Source organism: Pezoporus flaviventris, unplaced genomic scaffold (assembly GCF_033815535.1).
Source record: "Pezoporus flaviventris isolate CSIRO_AGI_PZ_B2104156 unplaced genomic scaffold, CSIRO_AGI_Pfla_v1 ptg000023l, whole genome shotgun sequence".
NCBI classification, from domain to species: Eukaryota; Metazoa; Chordata; class Aves; order Psittaciformes; family Psittacidae; genus Pezoporus; species Pezoporus flaviventris.
In genome coordinates, this window is record NW_026892571.1 from 9,545,084 (window position 1) to 9,564,381 (window position 19,298).

General features: G+C 42.5%; 1 protein-coding gene across 3 annotated transcripts in view; it reads left to right on the forward strand.

Moving 5' to 3' along the window:
• The window catches only part of UBTD2 (ubiquitin domain containing 2), a 50,528-nt gene that overhangs the window by 17,983 nt on the left and 13,247 nt on the right, over positions 1 to 19,298 (forward strand). For 2 of the 3 annotated variants that reach the window (XM_061456656.1, XM_061456658.1), the window contains exon 2: positions 11,570 to 11,806. In XM_061456656.1, the coding sequence (XP_061312640.1) occupies positions 11,570 to 11,806 (237 nt within the window). Of the gene's footprint in view, positions 1 to 11,567; positions 11,807 to 19,298 lie in introns of all 3 variants that reach the window. The other variant, XM_061456657.1, reaches the window with a different exon arrangement.

Consider the following 19,298-nt stretch of genomic DNA (forward strand, 5'->3'; position numbering starts at 1 on the left):
CTTGTGACTGCTGTATGTGGCAGAAGTGACATGGAAAGGAATGCCATGCTCACCTGCGTCATGACTGCGTCATGAGGAACATTAAACTGGCCATCTGTCTTGTGCATTACACCTTATTACACAGATCGTGTTGAATTTAAAGTTTTAAAGCCTGACGCAAATGAGCACTGTGGTGAGATGGATCTGAAAATTGTGCTGACTTCTGCAGCTCCTCCTAAGCAGTTTTACTGTTGGGGATCCCTATGGATTTCTAGGATCTCTGTGAGATTTAAAATTTTCGTAGGTAGCACTGAGCCGCAGTGGTGGCCTAAAAAGTTTTAAATTATGTTGAAACTAGATCTGAATCTTGGTGGTGCTGCACTTGTTTCTCTTGGGGCATTGAAATGCCTCAGCTCTTCCCTTGCTGTCCTTCCTTCTGGCCCAGTAAATGGGTTAAGAGCAGCAGAAGTCTGGGTTTACTTGTAATAAAGTAAATTCACTAGTGGCATCACCCAGAGAGTCTTCACCAGTTGCAGCATCATTGAGTACACAAACAGTCTGCTGAGGGGGCTCTTCTGGCTGGCTTTAGTGCAGTTGCACCCAATCAGGGTGGAACTGGCTGCATTGTTCAAAGAGAATTATCACCTCAACGCTTTTTATAATTCTGGCAGGATGAAAGATAAGGCTGCGGCTGCCTTTGATTTTTCTTTTTCCTTTCTTTTTAAATGAAAATTGCACTGGTGCTGGAAGTTCTCCTGGCGTGTTAAATGCAGACCAGATGTATAGCAGATGTCCCCGTCTGTCACTTAACCGAACTCAGAGAATTTGTGATGACCTTGTGTGGTTGGTCTGTGGCTGTGTGACGAGCTGGCACTGGCTCTGCCGCTCCCATGGCTTAGGCCAACACAAAAAGCAGAGCTTTAGTGTAACTGCCACTGAGCCAGACCCTGATTTGTGCCTTGCTCAAAGCTTGGCTGTTGGCATGCAGAGAAGCGCTTCCAATTGTAAGTTTTATGACAGGAGGGATGTCAGCCTGCAGTAAACGTCTTTAAATCCTTCCTTAGCAGTTCAAATAGATCCTTGTTATGCAGTGGTCAGAGGGAGAACGTTATTGAGGAGGAAGGGGGCTTTTGAGCCAGGACAGAGTTCTTTGCAACTGGGAACATTAGATCTTACCTTGTATTAAGTCCACAGTAGCAGATGAGACTGGTCTATGCTGCTGGCATGGAGTAGCAGGCATGTGCTTGCATCGCAATATGCTGGCATGGAGTTGACCAGTTGGAGGAACTTGCTGCTTTATGGTTTTATCTGTTGGGTCTGAAGTTTCCCTGTTAACTGAATTGAGGGGATGATAGAAGAGGGTTTTAGTACTTTAAAAGTGAAGTTGCTTAGTTGCATTGTTCCTCATGATGGGGGACAGAAAACACTGGGTTTGGGGCTTTTTTAGGGGGAGTATTCTTTTGGTTTTGGGGTATTTTTAGGCAAGCTCTGTGCAGCTTCTCCCTGCATTTCCAGACCTGTTTCCAGCTCTGCTGGTCTGCGTACTGTGCTTATTTTGTTTTGCATGCGAGAGACTGTGTGGATGCCAAGCTCTCAGCTGTGATTGAGTTTTAACTTAAGCTATGCTTTGCAGAAGTCAAAAGAAGCATGTACTTTATGCAGCCTATCTCAAATAGAATATTTTTCATGTTGCTGACAGTTTCCTTAATGGTTCTTGTCATAAGCTTCCAAGGAAGATAGCCTAGTTGTGCGCTATAGATCGCACAGATTAAGTCAGTGCTTGCGTGCTGTGTTTTGGGAACAGGTAAATCTTTACCCTGTTCTGCATCCAGCTGAAAACGTGCATCTACCAGCGATAGGAGCAGTTTAAATTCTAGTGTAAACAGTGCTGACAAGTAATTGTGTTGATAACGTCTGTCCCTTGAAGCTGTTTCACCACAGCACTACTAGACACTGCGAGGCAGAAGCTAATGCTGAGCAGCTAGTATAGCTGCTGCTGTTCTTCCTACTGGATGTGGAAGCAGAATTTGTGGCTCCAAGATTCCTGTGATGGTGTGTGATAGAGACAGATGGGCATCATCTGGCCTTGGCCCTGCCTGGCAGCGTTCCTGCTTCATCTGTGGTTGCCCCTTGACCGAGGCACTAAAGATTTGAGGTGGTGAATCTACAAAGGTGTTTGCTTCTTAGGCTTTATCTGTCAGGAGAAGAGCTGTTACATCATGAGCTTAATCAAGATGATTGAGAAATACTGTGCTTGTGCTTCCAGTGGGAAGCTGGGTGGGCAAGTGGGGCTCAGGAGTTAACCACAGAGCTTTTGTAATCTAATATCAGAGCCATAGAATTAACACTAGGGAATAGTGCTGAGCTTTTGGTGGGAGACCAGTGTGAAAAATTTGCTTTGAAAAATATTATTTGAAATTTTGAGGCATTTGAAGTCTCAGAGCTTTGTTTGCATTATTGCTCTATCTGACACCACTTAGCCAGGGCGTTTGTAACTGTCAGGGTTTGCTGTCTTGCTCTTGCAGCTTCAGAAGCAGTGGAATTGTCCTCATAAAACCTGCATGAACTTATGGGAGGCTGAAGTTCATCTCTTGGTGGCTGGCTCTCGGATGTGAATTGCACCTCATGTCAGACAAAATACACAAACATGGTTTAAATTTCTCTGAAAGGCAACCTATGTTGTCACTATGTGTCCCAGCACAAAGCACCCATCAGTGCTGTTGGTGATCTGAATAGATCCTGCGTGTGTTGGGATGAGTTGGGGTGTTTGGATCTGGTGTACCATCAAGGAGCAGATCTCAAAACTCTGAAGCCTTTATTTCTTGCTGCAATACTGCTGGCTTCTGTCTTCTTTGAAATGTAAGGGGTGATGAGTGAGGAGCTGCTTGGAAATATAAAGCTCTCTTGATATCTTCTGCAGTTCCTGTTGAAAATATGGGAGAAATGGAAAATACAGTGTAATAGCTGGTAATTAGAGTCATTTTATCTCTTTGTCCAGCACATTCATACGCCCTCATCCTCTCATGTGTTTTATATCTCATGCTGTGAAGCTTCTGGATTGACTCGGCAAAGATTCAGTGCCTTGTGAATGCTGAGAGGCAGGGAAGCATTGTGCACGTATGACTTGTCCAAGGCTGCCTGTAATTACCAGTGTAACTTGCATTTTATTCACTGTGGTTTCTTCTGTGTAATTAACTCCTTTTAGAGGAAGGTATTGTTTAATAGTTGAGGAGAGACCTGGAGAAACAGGGAGCGCACATTCCCTGCTCCTGCTTTGAGCAAACCTATGTGACATCCCTAGTGCCAGCACAGATGAGCATCGTCAGGGGGTTCACAGTGCTGTTTGCCTGGTTGGCTTTGAGTGTAGGGGTGGCACAAGTGATTGATGGCACCCCCTTTCCCCAGAGGGACCGCATATATCATCTAGCATGAGCACAGTCACGTCTGGCAGGCAGTTCATGTAGGAGTTCAAGCCTGGCTTTGAGTGATGGTGATCAGTCTGCTGTCCCCACTGGTTCCTGCCTTCTCCATCTGTTTTTTGTTTTGTTTTCTTTAATTTTTTTCTCCTTCCCTCCTTCAGCCCTTTCCAGGTAGGAGAAAGGGGAAGGAGCCCCTGAGGCATATTGATGGATTTACTTCTTGAGCACAGCTTTGTTTTTGCTATGTTTGCTGCTTTAAAAAGCTTCACGCCACAAGTTTGTCTTGTCTGGCTCAAAATTAACTGGTTTGCTACACCTTTGTAACATGGTTTTGAGTCTGTAGCTTGGTGTTTTACTACACATCTGTTTAAAGGCATGTGACTTGAATTTCTATAAAGAAATGTAGTTTTTCTTGTAGTGTTCATTTACCTTCCCCAGTCTACCTTCCTGAAAAAGCCTAAAACTCAACTAGTTTCTATCATTGTTTTTCCATCCATCCATCCATCCATCCATCCATCCATCCATCCATCCATCCATCCATCCACAGCAGTTGGAAAGCTCATGTTTTTCTCAGGCCCACAGGTCCGTTACATTGCTTTGAATAATCTCAGGACTGAACTGATAGATGCTTCCTTCAGTTTTCACATGAAATCTTGCTGCTCCTTCATTTCCTTGTTAGGAATATTCAAGTATTCAGTAAAATATTTCATTTGTAAGTCTTTTACTACTGTCCTGGGACACTTCCTTTCCCAAACACTGTTCCTGCCTTGCAAAAAAAGTAACCTTATTAAGAAATAAAAATGCTGAAAACTAGAAAGAAACAGATAATATTCTGCCATTTTCCTGCTGTGTTTCTCAGCTACTTAATGTAGCCTGTGCTATTTAGTGTAATTTAAATTGTCTACTTCTTAGATGCAATGCATTTCCCACTGTTTAGCTGTTTTTTCTGCAGCTCTCCTTTGTACTGACTCTTCTCCCTAGTGCTGTTATTATAATTCAGCTATTGGAAGGATCACACTAGAAAACGATGCAAAGAATATTATTAGGATGAGCTGTATCTAGATATTGATACCAAATTACAAGATACCTTATGAGGAAATTGGAGCAAAATAGATTTAAAATGAGACTCATTTGATAGAATACTGCTCACTGATTGTGGGGAGGGAAACCCTTGGGACTTACTAAAAGAAACTTCATGGATAGTAAACTGTTGTTTTGCATTTCATTTGTCTTAGAAAAATACTTTGTTTGCAAATGATCCTCAACAAGCAAACAATATTGTAAAGACAAAATTTTGGATCATGTGTTCTATTTCAGTAATATTTAGTTAGCTTCTCCTGTCTTCAAATAATCACCCACTGATGTTACTCAAATTGATATTGCTCCCCTGTTGAACCTGTGCATGCCTGCATTTAAAGCAAACCGAACAGCACCTGTGTGCCACCTTCTCCTCGCTGGCCTCATCCTCTGCAAGTTTTGGTCTGTGTTGTTTCCTTGATGGTTTATCATTTCTGTCCTTATCCCGTGGAGCCTGGGAATCTGGCAGTTGTCAAATCCCATCTTTTCCACTGAGAACAGTTTCTGGAAATCTATCTTAACCTTTCCCATTCAGATAGATTGGTTTTGGTGATTTTTCTGTCCTTTCTTCAGTACTTCTCTTGGGTGCTCCTGCTCCTTTCCTCATGGTTCATTCAAAATCTTTCTCATCTCTCAACACTTAAGCAGTTGTCTTCATCTTTTAGAAATTTTCCTAAACAAAACAAAGAAGAAGGCCAGTGAAAACATTACCAGATCTTGCCAGATTCTCCTGATACTAGTGTTATTTCAACATGTTGATGTTCTCTTCTAACACTTGTCTGTCTGCTCTTAACTCGTGATCCTGATACTAGTGTCATTTCAACATTTTGAAACGTTTTGATGTTATCTGCTAACACTTGGCTGTATCTGCTCTGAAGTCATGACCCATGGGGTCCCTCCATGTCAGCCTTCTCCAATGCTTGTTTCTTGTTGTGTGTTGGACTTCATAAACATGTGCAGACATATGGAAGCACAGAAAGGCATTGTTCTTGCAGCTCTGTCCTGCAGCTGCTGGTGAATGCATGGAGTTCAGTAGCTTTGGGCTTCCAGTCCTAAAATGGAGCATGTCCAGTCCAGATGCCCCCTTTACTCTGAGGGTGGTGAGGCACTGGCACAGGATACCCGGTGAAGCTGTGGCTGCCCCATCCCTGGCAGTGTTCAAGGCCAGGTTGGATGGGGCTTAGAGCAGCCTGGCCTACTGGAAGGTGTCCCTGCCCATGGCAGGGGGTTGGATCTGGAGGAGCTTTAAGGTCTCTTCCAACTTAAATCGTTCTAGGATTCTGGGAACTGCATTGCCAGGCTCTCTGTGCCCTGGATGGGTTGTGTGTGCATGGAGACTTTTCCAACACACGTTTTGGCCAAACTGGGGCAGTTTCTTCCACCTCTGACAAGAGCAGCAAAAGGCTAATGCTACAAGCAACATACACTTCTGTTTCAAAGAAAAAAGGAAGAAATCAGTAGTTTATTCTTAACACTATTTTCAGAAGCAGGTGAAAGATACTTGAAGAAATGGCGTGGGAGAGAAAGGCTCACACAAGGCTGACTGATGACAAAGGGGACATTTCCCCAAAGGCTTAAGTTTTTAGATCAGTTGCTGGAGGTAACTGGGCTGTAAGAGGGGACCAAATCTGTGGCCTCTCTTACAGGGCTACTGTGTGGTCAGTAACTGAGGAGGAAAATCTAATTCAAGACTGGAGCAGAGGTCCACCTGTCCTCCTCCAGACACTGTAAGCTTCTGGTGTCTCATTCAGCAGTTGCATTTGCATTATTTAATTTGACAGTAAGCCCTTTGAGGCAGAAATATTATCCTATTTGATTATAGAGTGCTACAGTTCATGGGTGTATAAACTAGGAATTATGAATCCTTTAGCTGGATATTGGCTTTGAGACTCTTCTGTTACCAGCTGCTCATACTCATCTGGTCTGCTTTGGAGGAGACAGCAGTACTGTGATCCACAGTGACAGCAACATAACAAACACAACAGCTGTTAAAAGTTCTATCTACATAGACTTTTTTTTGACATTCTGTTAAGAAACTGATTTAAATATCTGGATTTATCTGCATAAGCTTATTCTAAAGAAGCATAGATAACCTTACTGATTCCACTGCTTTGATGGGAAACTGGGGGGAAGGGAAACAAACTTTCATAATCCAAGTTATAAGACAGTCTGCAAGGACTGGAGAAATACATCTTTCCTTCTGAAAAATAACACTTTGTAGTTTTCCAGGAGCTAAGGTTAGTAGGTCAGACAGTATTAGCTACCTCCAGGATCCTGGGGTACTCTACCTGTGAAAAGAAAACCCTTTATATGCTGCTAGATCTTACCCAAGGAACAGAAACAGCCTACTGCTTGTCTGCCACTGGTTTTAAGTCACTTTGAGGTATAGAACAGTCCAATAAGGAATGCTTGACTACGGAAAGGAGTATGAGCAGTGCTTTCATTTCACATGTGTAGGGACACCTGGATGGCAGATGTGCCGGATGGGTGAATGCTGGATTCAGACGAGACTTGCCTCTCTGCTCACCTGCCTCTCCAGCCATCTGTGCATCACTGCAGTCCCATCTCCTACCCTGGCTCCTGCTGCATCCAGGAGTTCCTAACTGATAGGTTTGGGTTTCTTCTCCTATGTGTGTTGAGCCCAGAGAGATTCATTATGTAATTATCAGGACTTCTTACCACCCTAGCTATTGCTTCTGCCATTAACATGAATGGACCTTAGCAAGACCTAAAAATTGTATTTGGTATTTGTGCTCTGTGTACGATGTAAATAGTAGTGCAGTTCAAACTGGAGGGAAACAGTGAAGGAGGCCTCTTTAAAGCAAGTCCAGTATCCAGGCAGATAAAGAGCATCTGTGATCACTTTATAACCACTCTGGTAGCCCAGGAAAAGTCTTTGTATGGCCACGTGGTTCTCCCTGAGAAAGGCTGCTCTTAAGTTAAGCAAGGTTCTGCATCTTGTCAGCAGCTTCTTGCCCCTCTTTGGGATGCACCACCCCATCTGAGTATCTGTGAGCTACTGGGGCAGAGCAACCTAAATTATTTTTGGAGTCTCAATAATGTGCTGATCTTTTTCTTTTTGAAAAGTAGACTGTTAATGGTCTTCATATTTCCTTCTAAATAAATCTCTTGCCAAAAATATCAACCATTGCCGTCTATTGAGATGGGCAACTTTCAGTATTGCTTCAGAGAGAACATGCCTTCTTGGCACTTATAAAACTATTCATATTTTCAAGCAAGATATTAATAATTTCTTACTTATGTTGAAGTGATGTAAGATGAAAAATTAATGTGGATGTTACTTGCTCTCCCAGATCTTGCAAGCTGGCTGTGCCTCTGATGTGCATAGTCTTAAATGCACTCAACATTTTCTTTTGAGCTCTAGTTTGCTTCCAAAGCGAGGAATATAAACCTGACTCTGTAAATATCTGTCAGAGCGTTTCAGACTTCTGATGGTTGTTTCAGTGCTTTTCTGACTACTCTTTATCATTTTTACTACAGAAATGGGGAAGTCCTTTAATGTGGTCCAAAACTTTGATTGTAGAAATTCACATAGTTTTGTTTATCTTTAGTGACTAAAACATGAGGTGAAAAGTGAAAGATTTCGGCCCTTTTACATGTTAGGGTTTTTATGGTTCTTCAGTTTCTTATTATCCCTTCTGCTCCATCTATCCATACAGCTAGAGAGAGATTAATGTTTCTTCAGGGGAGGTATAAAGCTTTTAGGGGATTGTTGAAGCACTTCTAATAAATGGTAAACATGTTAAAGACCTTTTTAAATACTGACTTGCGATGCCAAGTTGCATTTAAAGGCTTAGTGCTTGGATAGATGGCTTGTTAGGCTGGATTTGGCTTTAGAGGCATTTGTAGAGTCGCTTTCTTCCACCATCTTTCTTTCCAACTTGAAAGAAAAGATTTTATCGCTGGGTTTATCATCACTGCTGACTGTAGGAAGGATTGTATATCCAGGGAGAAGTTATTTGGGGTTGCTGGGATCTCTGTCTCTTTAGTCTCTCCGCTGCTATTCTTGTCTAATGGAGAGCAATATATTGGGATGCTGTCTTGGGCAAAAAGGCAAGCGAGGGAGAGAAATGGCCTGTTACAATTCTGCTGTGGTGCTAGATATGGGGTGGGCAGGGTTGTGTGTAGGAAACACTGCCATGCTTGGGGACTGCAGGAAGTGCTGTTAACCTGCTTTCATAATTAATGTTTGGGGAGAAAGAGAGGGCCCTGTGGGATAAATTAGCGTTCACTAAATGTACATGCAAACAGATGTAAGCTGAAGTAGAATGCAAGGAAAGCTGCCCACTGACCCACATTTCTTAGTGTCCTGTTCAGTCTGTCTGAAATGTTCATGCTCTGACTGCTAAGCCTAAAAAGGAAACAATTCCTGGTTTAAGTGTTTTACCACATATGCTTTTACAGTTTCATAATATACTGTGTAATGCGTGCAGTCCATCTTGTCTGGGCTGCCTCCTTCACCATTGTTCTGGGCTGGACCATCGTTGGCTCCCAGCTTGCGTGTACTCAGCTGAGACTTGGACCAGTGAGGGCTGGGCTTTGCCAGGAAACTTGGTGTTTTGTAAACACTTGGGTTTGCTGTTCTGAGATTTGTTAAATGGTCAGCACTTCTTTGAAAGGCAAATGGAAGCAATCTAATGGAAGCAATCCCATGGAAACAAAAAGCAATAAATGTTTGTGGTCACTTGAAAGGATTCAGAAGTTTATTATTGTTAATTTCTGCATGGGAAACAGAATAAAAGCTGGAGTCATTGCATGTGTGCTGTGCAGTTGTCATTTGCTACTTTTAATTATGGTCTGACTTTGTTTCCGTGCAAATATAAACTCTGGGTTTTTTTTATGTGAAGAAGCCTCATGCCTTTATGTAGTTGTCAATGTCACCATCAGGAGTTCTTTGAAATACCCTATTTTCGGTGGTTCAGGTCTCGACTTTTTAAATCTGAATGTTGTTCTGAGTTACGAAATTAAGTGGGTAGTTCTTTGGTCATATAAAACCAGATTGTGTAAGGGCATGAGTTTTAAACCTTGTATATGAGTTTTGGTCTCCTTAAAGCATGTGTTAAGCTGCAGTGTCTGCTGTAGCACCAGGCACTGATGGTCAACCCTCAGACCCAGCGCTCATTGTCAGATGCTATCTGAAAACAGCTGAGTGCATCTGTGGCGGGGGGGGGCAGGGGGAACCATCAAGGAAGAAGAAGGAATCTTGGAATTAAATACTATTTTTGCAAAATGTTGTGCTTATCTGAAATGAGTATTTCTGATTTATTGACACTTAGGCTTCTCAGTCATGTCCCTCACCCACACACCCCCCCTTTGCCGTAAATACATTTTGTAGTTAACTATAGAGGTACAGTGTAAGTCTACATTAAGAACTATGAAGAATGTTTAAACATTACACTATTCTTCCATTCAAAAATGAATGCTGGAGTAAGATTGAAGAGAGATGCAAGTCTGTCAGCTATTGTTGACTTCTTACCAGAAAAATAAGGGGGTCTGGAGAAAGGAAGTGCTTTTTACGATCTCTAAGGATGTACGTGGAATAGAGAGTGCTAAATGGAAACCCTTGTGTTTGTCCTGGTGCTCTCCCATCCTTGCAGACTAGCCAGGAGCACCTGATAAGCAGCAGTTTTGCTTTGCAGGCTTTGATATCGCAGCAGCTGTGGTGTCTCATTCTTGGAAGAGATATTTCAGCCTGATAACATGGGTGTAAGTGACAGACTGCATCTCTTCGTGCTTCCCTGGCCTGATGGCAGCTGGGGTACTTCTGCTTTCTTGGAACAGCAGGGGCTCTTCATGGAGAGCATAAGAGGGGATGGCTTTCCAGCATCATACGTGATGGGGTCTTTAATTGACTTCAGTCCTGTGTAGTTTACCTGTCTTTCAGGAGCATTCTGCACTCATCACCCAGTTTCTATGACCATGGAGGCACCGCTTATTTTCAGCTGCAAACACACGTGAATTTAGTTCAACTGTTGAAGGACACTTTGTGTCCTTTGGTGACATTTAAACTATGTATTCAGGGTTTTCCAGGGTGAGAACTGTTTTCGTGGGTTGTTGCTGCTCTCTCCCTGTACTGTCCTTGCAGGTCCAATTTCAGCAATTGCCCCTCCATTGCCAGGAGGGGGCTGAAGGAAATGGGGTTTTAACTCTGGTGAAGACAAAGTCTTCCTGGTGTGCACTGAAGCTTGCTCCCTTCTTTTTTCATTTTCCTTTCAACAGAAGTTGAAATAACTCCTTACACAAATGGAAGAGAAGGATTTAACACAGTCATAGCAAGGCTGTAATTCAAAGTGAGCAGGTAGTTGTAATCCACTAACATTATGTGATTAGTGCTGGCTGTTACACAAAACCAGCTGTAGTTAAAATGAAACAAATGCTTTCGCATTTATTGTGAATGAGGTAACCAGTTTTTAAAGCTCGATGGATTCCTGAGTTATTCTTTAGAGTGTTTTCTCTCTGACAGTTCCAGCCTTTATGCATCTTATTTGCCTTTCTGCATATACTTACTCCGAGTTAAATCTTTTAATTAAAAAACTGTCGATTAAACTGTTAATTAAAAAAGGAGATGATGAAAAAAGTCTTTAGCCTCTTGAAACTCTTGTATTAACAGACTGTCTCATTTATTGAGCAGGGAGTATTGCTGGCAGCATAGAGCAGAGATCCAGATGCAGTGTGGTCTCACTGCACCCTGGTTTTGGGATAATGGGTGTCTCGCTGTGCCACTGCTTTGGCTGTGGCCTTTGGCAGATGTCTGTGTTGGGTGTGAGTCTCCCAGCCAGGCACACACAGCGCAGCTGGAGGGATGAGGAGCTTGGGCAGAAGCTGTGGGTGCTCAGGGGTGAAGGTGAAATAAGCAAGCAGGAGGAGGTAGCCCCTCAGTTTTTCAAAGAGGTCAAATCAGCTTGGAGCCCAGAGGAAGGGAGTCAGTGCCTTGAAGAGGATGGAAAAAGATCAGGATTGCCCAAAAGTGAACTTCAGCTCAGGAGATCCTAAACAGAATAACCAAGGGGCACTTCAGTAATTTTGTGCTATTGCCTTTTTTTGATTCCCCTTCTTCTTTCTCCCCTCAACAGTTGCTCTCGGTCGTAATCAGCCCTTGAAAAAAGAGAAACCGAAATGGAAAAGTGATTACCCCATGACGGACGGACAGTTGCGCAGCAAGAGAGACGAGTTCTGGGACACAGCACCAGCTTTCGAAGGTCGCAAGGAGATTTGGGATGCCCTCAAGGCTGCTGCACATGCTTTCGAGAGCAATGATCACGAACTGGCACAAGCAATCATTGATGGTGCAAACATAACACTACCACATGGTAGGTTCATCTGAGATTGATGTGGCCTGTGAGAAGTGTAACAGTAGGTTAAGGCAAATGTGGTTTTAACCTGAAAATCATTGAGACATGTATGCAGTCAAATAACAAACTTGTTCCTGACATGCTTAAAAGATGTCCTGTATGTGCTGACTTGGGTCTCCTGGGAAGCAAAAAAGAGGATGATTTGGAAGATCATGTACCTTGCTTTCTGGGGTAACTAGTCTTCATGGGATTGACTACTCACATTGCCTGTTTGTTTCTTTTTATATTGGTGGTGTCTAGGACATCAGTTTCTTGAAGTCACAGTTGATGATGTATTTATCTTGAAAGGGGTGGGTCTGGGGATCTGTGTGTCTTTTCCAATACTAAAGTGTGAAACACTGCTGGCAGTTGTGGCTTAACATGTTCTTTTCCCCACTCCTGTTGAGCAGTAAGGATCTCTGAAATGTCACTGAGATGTGGAAACTTCCAGTGCTGCAACACAACCTGGCTTTTCCATAATTCATGGGCAACCTATTGTGATCCTCTAGATCGTTGTTTGTTTTCAAGGAGGCTTGTGTTTTGCTGGTTTGACTAATAATGAGGGAGTTTTTGTCAAGGGCAGTTGTTTCTGTAGTAGCTGTAGATCTAAAGAGGAGTTTGTCAGTTATTTTCAGAACCTGCCAACGTCAAGGAGATCTCGGGTCTCTTCTTTGACAGACCTGTTGGAGGTCTGTACACATTCTAGGCCAAATGCATTGGAGCGAATAAAATAATGTCCCTGCTGTAAGTTAGTGTGGTTATGGAATTGGGCAAGACCCGGGTAAAGGGCTATTTTGATGGCATTGTGTGTGCGGTGTACATGTTGCACAAGTGTACATATGAACAGTGCTTCCAAGGAGAACGTTAAACTTACGGCATCAAGCCATGCAGAGAAGTTGTTTGACATGTCAGGTCTCTGCTTCTGCTCATTCGATTGGCATAATAACTGGTAACTGGGGAGGAGGCTTTTATTCAAGTGGGAAAATTAAAGCAATTCAAGCCTGCTTGAAAGTTTGTCTGCCCCAGTCTCTGGGTTCTGAGGTGAAGTCACTTGTGTGGCGGTGTTCCTCACAAGAAGGGAGGATGTAGGACAGCACTCCCAGGTTTTGAAAATAATGTTCCTTAGTTTCTTGAATAACTGCTTATTTGTAAGTGTGTTTCAGGCTTTCAGTCCCAGCAGTTTCTGGCTTCAAGGAAAAAATCTGAAACTGGGCAGAGAACTCGCATTTCTTCTCTTTGGGCAGCCTGAGGAATGTAGGATGGATGTCGTGCCCTGGAAATTAGCCTTTTAATGTAACTGAATGTAATGCTTAAGGGGAAAGAAGTATGTGAACTCTTAAATTTGTTTTTTCAGCAGGCAATTTGCTTGGGGTCCTGCCTGCTGCTGGCAGACTGTAGCCTTCTAAGGCCCACATGCCAAATATTGAGAATATTTCAGAAGTGAGTGAGGAGATCAAACTTGTATCAGAGGCTCTGTTGGCAGGATTCCAAATACAGAGAATATTTGGAGTATTTATTCAGAATCTCAAGTTTAGTAGTGATTATTGTACCCACAAAATTGCATTACTTGCCTTTTCTTCAACTTTCTGCTGGTGACACTTACCTTGTGCATCAGCTGCTTGCATAGTTTCCTTTGTAATGTGACCTCCCCACTGTGGAGAAAAGTACTTCTTTCAGAAATTCAAGCATTTCTTGGCCATCAAGCATTGTTAGTGCCATGTATGAACAGATTATGAATCAAAGCCTTCCATGATGGGGTTCAGTCATGCCTGTTCTCAGCAAACTGAGCTTATCTCCAGGCAGGTAGAACAAGCAAACTGTCCTTGTTTGGAGTGACACCAAAAACCTCCGTGGTTTTGATTATGGAAAACTCACTTTGTGGAAAATTTAAAAAGGAGGGGAAAATAGCTGTTAAGAAATCCAGCTGCTGCACATGCAGTAACTGTTTGGTCCTGGCTTACTTGACTTAACGCTTCTGTCTAGATTGACCCATGTAGCTTGCTGAGCAACGTTGTACCCCACGTGGGGTGATCATTCCTCCCACCCTGCCCTTGGCTTTATGTGGGGACCTGGAGCATGGCAAGGGGACCTGTGTCACCTCTGAAATTTGTCTTTGTACCTGTTTTGTCTGTAGCTGTTAACCTGGCAGCAGCTGCACATCCAGTTCAGGCTGTGCTTCTGTAGCAAAGTTAGGATGAGAATCAAAATGCTTGCAGAGGCTCCTGAAATAGTACCTGAGTGTCTATGAGCAATTTTGTCTTCTGCTCCACCAGAAACCCTGGCAGAAACTGCTCAGAAGTGCTGGAGTGCCTCTGTGGAGTTTAGGCTTTGGGCAAATGGGAGGAAAAAGGAAAATCTGCTGCTCAGGTTGCGCATCAAAATACTCTATTTCCCCAAAGAAAGCAACCAGTTAGGAAGATGGCATGGAGAAGCTAAGTCAACAGTGGTTTTTTCTAAGTAAATAATCTGACAGCGTAGCTGCAGCATTTTCGTACGTGAAAACTTGTATTTGTGATGGGACAGACAAGGATTGGAATCTTCCTTTGATTTCTTAGCCCACCAAAGAACCATGATTCCTAAGGAGAACCAACATCAACTAAGATAAATTCCATGAACTCTACTGAAAAAAATGGAAATTTTTAAACTAATTTTTTCCTCTCCCAAAGGAAGAGATCTTCTGCAAAATGATGCAGTAGTAGGAGAGTATGGCACTTCTCATTTATTTTGTTTGTGCAGAACTGAGGCTTAAAAAACCCAAACCGTACCCATACATCTACATTTTAACTGTCCCTGTGTGCTAAGCACATTTGTATGCATTCAAGCCGTGTATTACTTACAAAATTAAACTGTGCGGGAAGTGGAGGAGTGGGAAGAGGGGATGAGGGAATGAGTAAGGATTGACAGAGGTTTGCAGATACAGATTCTGGCCTAGCTGATGCTGCAAAAATAAAATTGCCTTTTTATTCCAGAAACCTACAGGAAAGGGAGGGAAAAAAGGTCTTTTAACACCGTGTTCAGCCAGGTCTCTCACTTACTTAACCGGTGTGAGGAAGGCTCTAACCAATGTAATTTTTCTAATGGATGCCTTTTGCTGTCTTCTGCAGTTAAAAATAGCACATAAGAAGCATTAAATAAATAAATAAGCTTGTGGGATGAGCTTAGCACTTCTCATCTATCTTGGGTGCCTCCGTGGGATGTGTTTTAAAAATAGAAATAACGTTATCGCCAATTTATAGTTTTTTTCCTGATGTCTTAAAGTAGCACATCCTCAATATTTTATTAATGAGTCCATTTAAATTTAATGAAGAGCAGTTTTACATACTTATTAGCTATCAAAAAGGAAATGTTGGAGTGTGTAGTATTTTATTAGGGTCTGCACCAACTGTTAGTATTGAGCTGAACTTGCCCTGAAAGTAGTTAGTATTAATTAGAATCTGTCTGGGGCTAAGTGGAGTTTTTAAGTTTCAGGATAGACATTTAATTTTCCTGTAGCAGAGTTACCAGTATATTGGATTTAACTCTTTTAATGCTGTTTGAATTATAAAAGGGCCTCTCTGTTAAGCAGTGGCTTTGTGCTGGAGAGCAGTCAAATTCTCTGTGCCTTAAAATACAGTTCCTGTAGCTCGCAGCATGCTTTTTCAGTGAGTAGTCTTGCAGAGCTGGCTCTTTGTATGCAAGCAGAACTGTCACATTTACTGCATATAATACTTGAGATCATGAAAAGCAGGGCTGTATTTAACTTAAATGCTGGAGAAAAGTAGGTGAAATTACTGAAATGTTCTTTTCTGTGAATAGAGCATTTTCTTCCCCCTTGGGTGAAATATTCAACAGAAAACCATGAAAAAATAACCCCAAACCAAAGCCAACAGCAGTGGTATAGAGGAAAAGCATGCTTCACCTCCGCTGTTTATCCCGCTCCAGTCCAAACACAACTCCCCAGTTCCAGCAATACTCTTTTTTTCCCTCTTCAGCTGTAGCTTTATATCACACTGTGAGATTTGCTGCCTTCAGGCCTGATGTTTCCCTGCACTAAAGAGCAGCTTTACAGGCTGCGCCTGCAGTCGTGCATCCCTCTGCACTGCCTCGCCTTTGTGTGCGCTGGGGTTTGGGAGGCTGCTGCTGTGTCTGAAAGGACACGTCGCATCACGTCAGGTACCTGCCATCCTATAGTGCTCAGCTGCATCACAGTACAGCACTGGGGTTCAACAGGCTGTCAGGGATGCATGTGTTCCTTACTGGTCAGGTTTGGGGTTGGGTTTTTTGTTTAGTTTAATTTAATTTTAGTACTTAGTATTCTGTGAGCATTTTCAGTTGTACTCAGTAAAGAAAGTGACCCTTTGCTATGCTGAAAAGACCATTTTTCTCTGTAAGTGAAGGATTTCAAGTGGTTGCTCAAGACCTTGGGAGTGCAAGGTAACAAGGAGAGAAGGTGACAGCTAAAGCTGATGGAAGAGTATGATTATGGGTGAACAGGACAGCAGCCCATAGCATGGGTGTGTTTGGCAGGTTGTCAGTGTTGCTTTTAGCACTGATTGCATTCATTGTGTGAGAAGTCCCAAGGAGGTGTATATACTACTTAAGTAAATCACTATAAGCGCTGGAAAAGTTCTGCTCCCTGCTGCAGCTGGTGTTTCACCTTCTCTTGTTGGTCTCCAAGAAGAATTATTCAAGTTTTTTTGGAAACAGAAGGAGTGCCTGTGCCCAGAAGTGTTTAATAGGCGCATGGGTTATTGATGGTGGGCATCAGTGTGCTGCTTTGCTGCCTACTGCTGACAGACTGTTCATGTTACTTTTATTACAACGGTGTTTTATTAACTTTGTTCAGTGGATGCTATTACCTTGTTTCCATCCTTACTGAGATTGTTCTAATGTTTGTGGAAAATTCAGGCTGACAGGTTTTGCCTTTCTCTAACTTCTTTTCTGCAGTAGTTTCATGGAAAGTGTAAATACCAACATCGTGCTGGTGGACAGGATTTGCCTAAAACATTTGTCCTCAGTGTCACCAATCCAGTCTGTATTGGTGGTGGAGGCAAACCATAAGCAAAATACAATTTTCTTCTTCCATGCAGGGCTAAGGAACACAATAGTAATGGGAAAGCTGAGCAGTATATGCCGTCAATGTAGGACAGTCATCCCAACCAGCCTCAACCTTATACACAGGGAAGGTAGAGGGTGTACAGATCCTCCTTTGCACAAGAAAACCACCTGAGGTTGCGTATGATTTGGAATGAGGGGTGGGAGGAGTGGTCATGGTAGTTTATTTTTGTAGAAAAAGGAACAAAAGATGAAAATAGCATTCAGTGCTTCTATTGAAAAGGAACCAGGCAGCTCTCTGTCCTGGAGAGGGAAAGTTAGCACCCAAGTGCCAGTAGTCCTTTTAAGGCTGTATCAGCCATTAATAGCTATGCCACTTTGTATTAATTTAATAAAAGGTATTATATGTCACAGGCATATATACTGGTTTGTATTAAAGCCAGGTCCTATATCAGAACAGGGGTTCTTTATACCATCCATGAAGTGAAATCAGTTTTTCTAAATCAAGTTGAAGCATGGTCTCTAATTCAAATGATTAGAGATTTTATTCTGTTGCAGACTTTGTGCATCACCTTTTAGAAAATACACCTGCTGTGGCATTTTTACCTGTTAAATGGGGATATCTGCCAAACCTGGCTCCTTTATGAATGTTAAGGCTTCTCATGTTGCATGCTTGATCTTTATTAACATCCAAGAAGTGCTGCATGGGAGTGCCAGTGATGGGATGCTACTGTAAATGAGCTTTCTGCAGTGGATCCTGTGTAGCCATCTCATACACTGATTTTCCAGGCTCTCAAAACAGTAATTGTTAAAAGCAAGCTGCCAGCCATAAATGAGAAAGGAAGCAGTGTAAGGTAGTCAGCAGGCTCTCAGGAGTTAGTCTTTAAATTTGTACAGCAATTTGCATGTATCTATGACAAAATTGTATAGTAGACATTTAACACTTAAGCATTTCATGTACGTATCCTGTAGAATAAGTAGCTCCAGAAGTGAATCTCTCTGATTTTTGCAGTGCCTTGTGTGATGGTTGTACTGGACTTCACTGTTGTATTGATGAATCTGTGGTTGAGAGAATCTGGGCAGTAAATTTTGCCATGGCATCTTTAGCATTTAAATTGAATCTGCTTCTGTAAACTGTTAAGCCACAAGATCCTTGTGGGGTTTTTATCCCACCCCTTCCTGCAAGCTGCTGTACCATTACATAGCCTTGCTAGGGGTTAAGGCTGTAGGAATTGCTTTCTCAGTAGCTCATTTGTCTGAAGAGGCTTTTTAATTGGTATTGACAAAATATTTTTCCTATAATGTATTACATTGTTCACACACGCATGAAACCTTGTTGAACAATGGGCTTTTGTATGTGGATACAGAATGCACAGTCAGGTTTCTCTAATGTCTCTCTAAAACTCCAGTATTCTGGGGACTGTGGCTGTCTAATTTTAGATTCCAGAGGTTAAAAAACCTTTGGGAGGTCTGACTATCAAAGTGTGTCTGTCAATATGATCAGCAGTAGCACTGAGATGAACATGCAGGCTGTAAAAGTTAAGGAAATTCTCGAATCTGTAGTGAGTATCATAAAACTTATGGTTGTCACTACTAGGTTTATTCTTTCTAATTTTGGTTGAGGGCTGTTCTGCTTCATTGGGTTTTTTTCTTGTGCTAAACTCTGCTCAGCAGAGAGAAGCTCTTAGTCTGAGGGGAGCATTTTCTCTTTACTTAAGAAAAAAAAATACCAGAAGTAAGGAATTAAACCCCAGAAATTTCTGGTGGCTTCCAAAGAATCAGCCTCACTGCTGCTTGCACTGAGAACATGAGTGCGCATTAGGAGGGTGCTTGTATTTTGGTTTTACTTCTACACATTAATATCTATTTTTTAAAAGGTGTTGACACCAAGTTCCCTCCCTAGGCTTATCTTTGCTGAAATGGTTAGTGAATCCATTGAGTCCACCTTTTACCAGGTTGTACCCAGACTGTTTTGATATTCTCCTGCCTCCATGGGCACGCAGCACTGATAGATGCTCTGGATGAGGGCTGTGGTCCCAGCTTCAGTGGTGCCTCTCTCAAGTTTTGGCCACTCCAGTTGTTGCAGTCTCACCAGCACATTGCTCTGAAGCATGGACATGACATGAGGATGTGACAAGCATTAAAAAAAATACTACTATCCAGCTGCTGGATGGGTACCTGCTCTGGGTACCTGCAAAGCCATGGGGAGATAACTCATCTTCAGATTCCATTTTATGGAGCAGCTTCATATGTGCTCCTTCTGCCATCCCTGTCCTCAGAAAGAGCCTCCTGCTGCTGAGAAATCTCTGAAATGCTGTGGCTGTTTCACTTCTGCTCAGACACAGTAATTCCTTTTTCATGAGAAGACTTCATCTGAGTTGGGGATCTTCAGTGGCCTCCAGGCTGTGTGCTCCCTGCGCAGACACTGAGTTCAGCC